Below are 11,275 nucleotides of genomic sequence, written 5' to 3'. Positions count from 1 at the left end.
TTCAGTCAACATTGCTAATTGCCACAGATAGGAACAAAGAACCTTAAACTGACATCACTGCTCTTTTGCTGTTTTTTACCAAAGCACATTGGAAATACCGGAGTGTGTGGAAGATACACCAAGGGATGCTCTAGGTGGATCCTGCATTGAGCAGGGGGTTGGACTAGATGGTCTATATGACTTTCTTCAAATACATTAGAAACAGGAAACCAGCCAGGGAGGCAGTGGGGCCCTTGGACGACCAAGGGGTAAAAGGAGTATTGAAGGATGATAGGGAAATGGCTGAGAAGCTAAATGCATTTTTTGCCTCCGTCTTCACTGTGGAAGATGAGAAGTGCTTGCCCACTCCAGAACCACTGATTTCAGGAGGGGTGTTGGAAGACCTGAGTCAGATTGAGGTGACGAGAGAGGAGGTCCTAAAACTGATAGACAACTTAAAAACTGATAAATCACCAGGCCCAGATGGCATACATCCGAGAGTTCTGAAAGAACTCAAATGTGAACTTGTAGATCTCCTGACAAAGATATGTAATCTTTCCTTAAAATCTGCCTCCATTCCTGAGGATTGGAAGGTAGCTAATGTCACTCCCATCTTTAAAAAGGGTTCCAGAGGAGATCCGGGAAATTACAGGCCAGTCAGTCTGACGTCGATACCGGGTAAATTGGTGGAAACCATTATTAAGGAAAGAATTAGTAGGCACATAGATGAACAAAACCTATTGAGGCAGACTCAGCACGGTTTCTGTAAGGGAAGATCTTGTCTCACTAACCTGTTAGTGTTCTTTGAGGGGGTGAACAAACATTGGGCTAAAAATACCATTGGATGACTTTGGATCCTAGCCCAGGATGAAGCTTAACATTACAAGTCTATGAGATGTTTCACATACATTCTGCATTCCATGGCAGCTTTGGAATACACTACACCTTCCATCCTCTACACTGGACAAACAGGCCAGTCCCTTCAACAAAGAATTGATGGACATAGGTCTGACATCAGAAACCACAACATTCAAAGCAGCGGGGGGACAATTTAACCTTCCAGGACATTCAGTTGCTGACCTAAGAGCAGCCGTTCTCTCACAAAGGAATTTGTAAGGGAGATTAGAAAGACAGACTGCTGAATTGGGTGTCAACATGGCAAATGGGGTTCAATGTGGCCAAGTGCAAGGTGATGCACATTGGAGCCAAAAATCCTAAATATAAATACACATTGATGGGGTCTGAACTGGCAGAGACTGAGCAAGAGAGAGATCTTGGAGTTGTAGTGGATAACTCACTGAAAATGTCGAGACAGTGTGTGACTGCAATAAAGAAGGCCAATGCTATGCTGGGGATTATTAGGAAGGGTATTGAAAACAGATCAGCCAATATCATAATGCCCCTATATAAATCAATGGTGAGACCTCATTTGGAATACTGTGTGCAGTTCTGGTCACCACACCTTAAAAAAGATATTATAGCTTTGGAAAAAGTGCAGAAAAGGGCAACTCGAATCATAAAAGGGTTAGAACACTTTCCCTATGAGGAAAGGTTAAAGCGCTTAGGGCTCTTTAGCTTGGAGAAAAGACAACTGAGGGGTGACATGATTGAGGTTTATAAGATTATGCATGGGAAAGAGCAGGTAGAGAAAGAGGTACTTTTCTCCCTTTCTCACAATACAAGAACTCGTGGGCACTCCATGAAACTGCAGAGCGGTTGGGTTAGAACGGATAAGAGGAAGTACTTCTTCACCCAAAGAGTGATTAACACTTGGAATTCACTGCCACAGGAAGTGGTGGTGGCTACAGGCATGGACGGCTTCAAAAGGGAATTAGATAAGCATATGGAGCAGAGGTCCATCAGTGGCTATTAGCCACAAGGTATAGCTAGGGGCTCTGGGGCAAGTGATGCTCTGTCTTCTTGGTGCTTGGGGGGGGTCAACAGTGGGAGGGCTTCTAATGTCCTGGCCCCACTGCTGGACCTCCTGATGGCACTGGTATTTCTGGCCACTGTGTGACACAGAGTGTTGGACTGGATGGTCCTTTGGCCTGATCCATCATTGGCATCTCTTATGTTCTTATGTTCTTATGTTCTTACGTTCTTATCCCTGACACGATTCCTTCAGACTGCTCTTAGGAAGACAGGACTGCAATCTTAAAGACACTTTCTTGAGAATTCCATGGAATGAGATGCTTATAATTGCTCTGTGTGACACCCTCTAGTCTTATGTTCTTATGTTCTTACGTTCTTATCCCTGACACGATTCCTTCAGACTGCTCTTAGGAAGACAGGACTGCAATCTTAAAGACACTTTCTTGAGAATTCCATGGAATGAGATGCTTATAATTGCTCTGTGTGACACCCTCTAGCTTTTATCCAAAACTGCCCCAAACAGTAGAATAATTTTTAGCATTAGAATAAAGGAAGAGTGGGATGGTTTAGATGGGTTAGAAGAAGAAATGCCTGAATGAAGGGGAATGGTGATAGGGGAAATAAATTTGCCCTTAATTAACATAAGAACATAAGAAAAGCCAATGTTGGATCAGGCCAATGGCCCATCCAGTCCAACACTCTGTCACACAGTGGCCAAAAATACCAGGTACCATCAGGAGGTCCAGCAGTGTTGCCAAGACACTAGAAGCCCTCCCACTGTTGCCCCCCCCCCAAGCACCAAGAATAAAAAGCATCACTTGCCATCCTTGGAAGAAGAAATCATTAAGATCCAAACCATGTGTGCTTTAATATAAATTATTACACAACAAGGAATACAGATAAGCTCACACATACAATCACTTGCCCCAGACTGAGAGTTCCTATTTATACCTTGTGGCTAATAGCCACTGATGGATCTCTTTTACCTTTGCACATCTTTTATCTTTGAACATCTGGGACAAACATCCAGTGAGACAACATGGACTCCTTTGGAAGCTACCCTGAGTTCTAGAACACTCTTCTGGGGAATGGAGTCTATAAAGAAAGAGTATAAATGAAATTGCAGATGGTTACACAGGCCAAGGCACTGAGCCTTGAGTTTTTGTTAGAGAGGAGAGGAGAGGAGAGGACTCTTTCGGCCAAGTGAGGAATTTTGTTCCAGCAAATCATCCAAAGCTCAAATATGCAATGAAAGCAACAATTTTAAAGTAGGTCTTTGCAGGTTAAAAACATCATTGGCATCAGGGTTGTCAACCTCCTGGTGTTACCTGGAGATCTCTTAGAAATCGCAGCATCCAAAATTGCATTAAGATTTGATCTGAGGGTAGGAAGGGGACCACCCTGCTTGGATTAGAATGGTAGAACTTCACCAGCCACGGTAGAAAGAAATGACAACTTAAGTGAATATAGAGGACATTACAATAACTATGAGAAACTATTTTACCAAGGGAGCAAAAGCTAATTCTGTCAGAATAGGGAAAATGCAGAAAAGCACCGTCTTGTAACCTCCATTGAATGGACATTCATCTTAGCAAGAGGAAATGTCCTAAGAGGACCAGGTAAGGTCAGACGATAAGCACAGGAGGGAAGAGAATTTGGGGGGAAGGATTCACGACATTGTGTAGAGCAAATTCATTCCGCACAAAATATAGAACTATTGAAATCAATCTGCTTACTGCATTTTTAAAAATTAGAATAAGGTGGGGGGATTCTGTGGAGTTATACCCAAAGGGGGGCCCTCCCCTCCCTAAAGTTTCCCCCTCCCCAGGGCTCCGCTCCCAAATCTCCAGGAAGTTTCCAGTCCAGAGTTGGCAACCCTACACTGGATATTGCCTGCAGCAGCTTTGCTGGGCCCTTTGAAACAACTGCAGTCTGGCACCTTCCGATGCAGATGGGAAGAGAACATCTCCTGGGAGAGGAAAACATTGAGCAACTTTAGCAAGAGGCGTAACTGCTCCTTCCATCAGTAATTACACGCCACTTTGCATATGCTAATCATAGCAAGTCACTAATTCCTTTGATGTCCTTTGTCCTGAGAAAAGGCACACAGCCTCCACCCTGGTAAGTGTTCTTATCTCCGCTTTATGGGCCACTTAACCAAAGGATTACAAGATCCCCTGTGTTGTTCACACTGTCCTTTGGACAAAGGAAGAACAGGCCAAGGGCGTTTCCAGAAGCTAAATGCCAAATTAAAAAAAAACAAAAACAGATGTTGAAATTTCATAACAGTTTGTTGCTGATGCAGGGCCTGACACATTAAGACATATAGATTGCAGCTGTCTCTTGAGAGTTGGCGGTATCAGACTTGGACTTCAGAATTTTAGCCGCCTTCTTAGGAGACAGCTCCAGAATAAGGCATGAAGTCCAAGTCTGATACGCTCCAGAATAAGGCATCAAAAGTCCTTTCCGGACTTGGATCTTATCCCTGGTTTTTATCAGAATTCAACTTGGGACACAATGGCCGAGTTCAGACTGGCAATTTGAAGCACCAGGGAGTCGCGGCAAAGAAGACCCGGAACGGCTTGGTCACAGTATTCCCGTTCACACTGCGGCGAATGAAGCAGGAGGATACCATGGAGGAAGTGCAAGGGAGAGTTCGCACTGTTGGCCCGCCCCGGCGGGCTGTTAGCAGCTGTTTCTGTGCTCCGCTGCATGCGCCTATGCGCATGGGCGCATGGGTGCCTGCCACAGAAACAGCCAGCGCCTATTATCAACGACTGCAGGTCATTCCCGCCTTAGCAGCGCTTGCGTTCACACGTCAGGAAAACGGAATCAACCCGCTCTACACACGCTTTCACCTGGTACTTTTTAAACTCTGGAGGGAAGCGGCACAAGATGGTTTGAGTATGGCTGGGGGACGCCTGACAGATGTGCCTGTGTGACCCCGCCCCTTTAATCCGCTCCTGAAACGCTCCTGAAATGTTTGGCTGTTAAGCCAAACTGCCAGTCTGAATTTGGCCAATACTTTGCATTTGTCTCTGGTTATAACAGCACTAACTCAGCTTACAGGGAACTCTGCTTCCCACCCACCTTGGATCATACTAGTGACATTTGACAGTATTCCCATTTTCTTAAAATAAAAAAGGCTATTCGTAGTGTTAATTGCATACAGCCTGGTGTACAATGTCTAAGAGGCTTTAAAAGTCTGTGAGAGGGAGAAATATGGCTTGAGGGAGAGGCAAACATCAGCTGTGCATTTTATTTTCTGTACTTTTTATGGAAGTACAAAAGAAGTAGCAATTACTGCACACATAAAATGCACACCCAAATGAAATATGTGCTTTTCCCCCTTTCTCACAATACAAGAACTCGTGGGCACTCAATGAAATTGCTGAGCAGTCGGGTTAGAACAGATAAAAGGAAGTACTTCTTCACCCAAAGAGTGATGAACACATGGAGTTCTCTGCCACAGGAGGTGGTGACAGCTACAAGCCTGGACAGCTTCAAGAGGGAATTGGATAAGCATATGGAGCAGAGGTCCACCAGTGGCTATTAGCCACAAGGTATAGATAGGAACTCACAGGCTGGGGCAGGTGATGTTCTGTATTCTTGGTGCTTGGGGGGGGGGCAATAGTGGGAGGGCTTCTAATGTCTGCTGGACCTCCTGATGGCCCCTGGTATTTTTGGCCACTGTGAGACAGTGTTGGACTGGATGGGTCATTGGCCTGATCCAACATTGGCTTCTCTTATGTTCTTATGAATGGGGAAGACTAGCAACGGAAAATGGGTGAAACTAAAAAAAGTTCATAATGACAATGTACGAGGGAGGCCTTGCTTTGAAAAGGTTGTGGATAGAATGGAGCGGGTGCAGAGGAGATCAACGAGGATGATCGGGGACCTGGAGACCAAGCCCTATGAGGAAAGGCTGAGGGACTTGGGAATGTTCAGTCCGAAGAAGAGGAGCTTGAGGGGGGACAGGATTTCTCTCTTGAAGTATTTGAAGGGCCGTCACTTAGAGGAGGGCAGGGAGCTGTTCCTGTCGGCAGCAGAGGAGAGGACTCGCGATAATGAATTTAAATTAAGAGCGGGAAGGTATTGACTGGATATTAGGATTATTATTATTATTTTTTACAGTAAGAGTAGTTCAGCAGTGGAATCGGCTACCTGGGGAGCTCTGGCAGTCTTCAAGCAGCTGCTGAATGAACACCTTTAGGTTGACCCTGCATTGAGCAGGGGGATGGAGAAGATCCCTGTATGGCCCTTAGCAGCTCCATTATTCTACGAAAAGAGTAGAAAAGAGCCACTCATCTCCGATTCAGGTCTGGCTTCCAGGATGAACTGGCTGGCCCAAATTGTAAGAATGTTAACATCAGGCCTCCCTGTTCCGCAAATGGCCTTCAGGGTGTAACGTGTTGATAATGCTATAGTGGGATCGCGTAGGGTGAGCAAGCGCCGTGAATGAGGTAAGCCGCAATTTATGGCGATGCCAATGGAGTTTATGTTTTTACACTTGCAGGAGCTAATTAGGAACTTTGCGATCGAGAATGGGTGTTGAATACCTAAGAAACCATATGAAAGCACCACACAAGTCAAGACATCTGCTACGAGTTCTCTTTGTTCCACATTCGCCAGCTCAGAGATCTAAGTAACTGTTCGTTTGATGCATTTGCTGTTTTCAAGTTTAGTTGAAAGGGAAGCTTTTAACCAGGGGTCATTTCGTAGAAAAAGAGGTGAAGGAGCTCATTAGCATAATTCATTAGCGTAACTTTTTTGCATATGCCACACCCGCTGACATCACCGGAAGTGTGTCAGAAGGCAACACCTGTTAAGTCCGGCGCTTAACAATGAGTCGGAGAGTGATTTCAGTAAAAGACTCAAGTTTATTCAGCTCTTTCTTCACTTCTTCGACACGGTACAACATCTGATAGCCCGAACAGTTTGCCCATTGAAACTGCCCGGTATTTAAACATTCCCGGCTAATATAGCCACTCCTACTATACACATAACAACCTATCAGGTTGAGCGCATAAGGACCAATCACAAACGTTCCCGCTTGCAGCTTGCTTGAATGTGATTGGGTCGCGAGTCTTGGACTAGAATCCTCTGTCCAAGACGAAGCTTAACATTGCTTCCCTATGGGAGGTTTCCCATACATCCTAATGTACTCATGGCAGCTAAGAATACATTACAATTCCCTCCCCCCTAAGCAAAAATACCTCATGAACAGTCGTAATCACTTAGGTAGGTGGGTGCACGTCTCGTTCTCTGAGACCTACGAGGTGAACTCGTCTCAGGGCATCTGTCCCTCAGTGGTACTCCGTTTGACTCTGGGACCTCAGAGTCAGGAACATCCCCGTCCGTTGCATGCGGTTCAAAATTAGGGGTCTGCCCTGTCTCTTGACCGCTACTGTAGCCCTCAGGCTCTACAGTACCTGCCTCTTCTAAAGGCCATGGGGGTTCCTCCGCGGACTCAGCCGGCTGCACGGTAGGACGGTCAGTTGCCCACCGCTGCCTCAGCTGGTCTATGTGCCTACGCCACTTGCGTCCATCTGCAAGCCGTACCACATACATTCTAGTACCGATAACATCGGTGACAGTGGCTGGAAGCCACGAGTGACCACTGGCATAGTTACGAGCATACACTTGCTCACCCTTTTCGTATGTCCGGACCTTCGGACTCTCGGTCTGTGGTTGTGGTTTCAGATCGTTCAGATCTGGATGCAACCTGTCTAACAGCGTTGCTAAACGGCGACCCATTAACATCTCGGCCGGGCTGCGGCCTGTCGCCGAACAAGGGGTAACATGTTGTCTCAGGAGAAACGAAGCTAGTTTCACCCCCCAATCACCACATACCAGCTTTGCAAGGGCTTCTTTAGTTGTTCTCACCATTCTCTCGGCCTGCCCGTTTGAGGCCGGGTGAAACGGCGCGGCCGTCATTTGCCTGATCCCGTTATCAGACAAGAACCTCCTGAACTCCTCGGAAGTAAATTGTGCGCCGTTGTCACTCACGAGTACGTCAGGCAACCCGTGAGTGGCAAACAACTGTCGCAGCACTGTGACGACAGCGCTAGAAGTGGTCGATCGCATGTGAGCCACTTCTAACCATTTGGTATAAGCGTCTACAATTACCAAAAACATTTGCCCTTGTACTGGCCCTGCGAAGTCGAGGTGCAATCTCGACCAGGGCTTTCCCGCCGACTCCCATCTCTGAGGAGTGGCGGTTGGTGGTTCAGGCCTAGCCTGCTGACAAGGCTCACACACCCGAACCCACTCTTCAATGTCGGCGTCTAGCCTGGGCCACCACACATACCCGCGAGCTAGCGCCTTCATATGGACCATGCCGGGATGGCCCTCGTGAAGTGATTTCAGCACTTTTTCCCTGAGTTTGTGAGGGACCACCACCCGGCTTCCCCACAAAAGACATCCCTTTGACACAGACAGCTCGTTTTGACGCATTTTGTAACACGCAAATTCTGGCTCCACAGAGCCCACAGGCCACCCCCTCCAAACCCAGTTCAAGACCCTGGAGATCACAATGCCTTTAGCGGACGCAGCCGCAATGTCCTTGGAGGTGATCGGAGCCTGGGACAGTTCATCAATCGCTAACACCTCGCTAGCTGGAGCTGGGTCTGAGTCCAGGCCGGGCAGAGGGCAGCGACTCAAAGCGTCCGCGTGACCAATCGCCTTACCCGGCCGATGTTCTAGGTCGTAATCGTAGGCGGACAGGAACAGAGCCCACCTCAGCATCCGCGCTGACATGATGTTGGGAAGTTGCCGGTCCGGGGCAAAGATTCCCAACAGGGGCTTGTGGTCGGTGACAAGGAGAAACTTCCGACCATACAAAAAGTCATGAAACTTTTTAACTGCTGCAACAAGCGCCAGTCCCTCCTTGTCGATCTGGGCGTACCCCTTCTCCGCGCTTGACAGTGAGCGGGAATAAAATGCTACGGGAGCTTCCTCGCCGTTTGGCATCAAATGGCTGAGCACCGCCCCCACCCCATAAGGAGATGCATCCGCAGCCAACACCAACATTTTATTATCATCGTAGTGAGTCAACACTGCATTGGACACCAGTAATGCCTTGACTCCTTTGAACGCCCGTTCCTGCTCTGACCCCCACCGCCATTTTGCCTCTTTGTGCAGGAGGGCATGTAGTGGGGCCGCTACCGACGCCTTGTGGGGGAGGAAGGCGTGGTAAAAATTGAGGAGTCCAAGGAATGCTTGGAGCTCCTTTTTGTTCCCTGGACATGGGGCATCCTTAATTGCCCTCACCTTGTCCTCTGTGGGGTGGACACCATGTTCGTCGATCCTGAACCCCAAAAATTCCACACTGGGAACACCCACTATACATTTGGACTGTTTCACCTTAAGTCCCGCTTGAGAGAACCGTTTCAGTACCTCTCGAACTCTGCTCATGAGTTCCTCATCGGACCTCCCAGCCACCAACACATCGTCAAAATAAGGGACAGTCCCCTGAACTCCCCTCAGTAACCCTTCCATGAGGCCTTGGAACACTCCTGGAGCCACGTTTACCCCAAACTGGAGCCGGTTCACTCGAAAAGCCCCTCTGTGGGTGACGATTGTCTGCGCCTCAGCCGCCTCCCTGGTCACAGGCAGCTGTTGGTAGGCTTGGGCGAGGTCGAACTTTGCAAACACTTTCCCCCCTCCCAGTGACGCCAGGACGTGGCTGATTACCGGGACAGGGTAGGAATGCTGCTGCAAGGCACGGTTGATCGTGCACTTATAGTCAGCGCATATTCGGATGGAGCCATCCGATTTTACTGGCGTGACTATAGGCGTCTCCCATTTGCTAAATGGGACTGGCTCCAATACTCCTTGGGCTATGAGCTTGTCCAGCTCGGCTTCGATCCGTGGTTTAAGCGGGATTGGCACCTTCCTATACTTCAACCGTATAGGTGTCACAGATGGATCGAGCTCAAAAGACACAGGGGGCCCTTTGTACTTTCCCAGACCGCCCCCGAACACATCAGGAAATTCATTATAAAGTACAGCCCATTTATTTTCAGATACGGCATTCACCCCAGTAAGTGCTATCCCGAGTGGTTCGAACCACTCCAATGCGAGTAAATTTACCCGGTGACCCTCGGCAATCAAACATGACAATTCAACACATTTCCCTTTGAATTCGACCATAAAGGTGTCCCTTCCCGCCAGAGGAATGCGCCTCCCCTGGAAATCGGACACCTGCGTTTCAGCGGCTTTCAAACGCCGCCGGCTCCTGGTCGGGAACATGCGCTGCCAGGTGTGGGATGACAGGACGGTCACGGACGATCCGGAGTCGACCTCCATGCTGCAGGGCACTCCGTTGAGGTTGACTGTGACGTGGATCTTTCCCGTCCCTCCGACTCGACGAACCGCAGGCTTGGTTGACAGACTCGATGTCGTCTGACGGTCGTCCTCACGATGTGCTGCTCGTGAGCGTTGATTCCGGGGTGATGCTTCTGGCGTGGACCTCCTAATTGCTCTGCAGGCTCGAGCGATGTGGCCCATTTTGCCACACTTACGGCAGGGGACGTCTTTCGTCCAACACTGCTCACGTGGGTGCTTCCCGCCACAGCCTGCGCAGGCTGGGCTGGTCGAAGTCTTCACTGGGGTCCGCTGGTCTGCCTTCTTTTTGACGATGCAGACGTCACTCAGCTTACCCTCGCTGTCACTGTCGGCCCCCTGGTGGTGAACGCGCAGCTCCGTCGCTGCCAAACGCTGACGCACCTCTCGGGTCGACTTGTCGGCTGCTTCCGCGGCGATGGCCTGGTCGTAGGCCGTTGCCCAGGTCAGCTCCTTTCTAGCGAACAGCCTCTGCTGCAGCTGGTCGTCCCTCATTCCGCACACTAGCCGGTCTCTGAGGGCCTCTTCCACATTCGCGAAGTTGCAGGGCCTTGCCGCCTTTCGTAGGGCAGCCACAAACTCCGCCACCGACTCGCTGGCCGCCTGACCCCTCTTGTAGAAGGCATGCCGGCACGCAATCTCCGACGGCTTCGGGGAGAAATGTGCCTGCAGCTTCTCGGTCAGGTCCTTGTACGAGACGGTCGAGATGTCCGCTGGTGCCACCAGGGACCGGGCGATGTCGAACACGCTCTTTCCGCAAGAGCTCAGGAGCGTCGCCCGCTTCTTCTCCTCCGTCGTGATGTCGGAGGCTTCGAGGTGGAACCCGAACCTTGACAGGTAGGAGTCCCAGTCCTCGGTCGCTGGTTCGAAGGCCTCGAACTTCGGGCTATTGGCCATCGTTGCAATCGCTGCCACCGGCTCTGGTGGTGCCCGTTGCTGACTGGCCACGGCGAGCTGCTGCTCTTCGTTGTCCGTCGTGGGTCTGGATGTAGCGGGGCTGCCTACCCGCACTAGTATCCCATCCTCGTCGCCAATTGTTAAGTCCGGCGCTTAACAATGAGTCGGAGAGTGATTTCAG

General features: G+C 49.3%; 1 protein-coding gene across 1 annotated transcript; it reads right to left on the bottom strand.

Moving 5' to 3' along the window:
* Positions 1-6,060: 6,060 nt before the first annotated feature.
* On the bottom strand, positions 6,061-11,046 carry LOC107121853 (uncharacterized protein K02A2.6-like; the record flags this gene model as incomplete). The annotated part of the gene is made up of 3 exons (XM_015424864.1): positions 6,061-6,129; positions 7,738-7,918; positions 8,162-11,046. Coding segments are annotated over 3 exons (3,135 nt in total), but the record flags the coding sequence as incomplete, so codon positions are not given.
* Between the last annotated feature and the right edge of the window lie 229 nt (positions 11,047-11,275).

The sequence above is a fragment of the Gekko japonicus genome, unplaced genomic scaffold (assembly GCF_001447785.1).
Source record: "Gekko japonicus isolate JY-2015 unplaced genomic scaffold, Gekko_japonicus_V1.1 scaffold1203, whole genome shotgun sequence".
In the NCBI taxonomy this organism is placed as follows: domain Eukaryota; kingdom Metazoa; phylum Chordata; class Lepidosauria; order Squamata; family Gekkonidae; genus Gekko; species Gekko japonicus.
The sequence above is the reverse complement of the archived record's forward strand: the minus strand, read 5'-3'. Positions and strand labels throughout refer to the sequence as shown.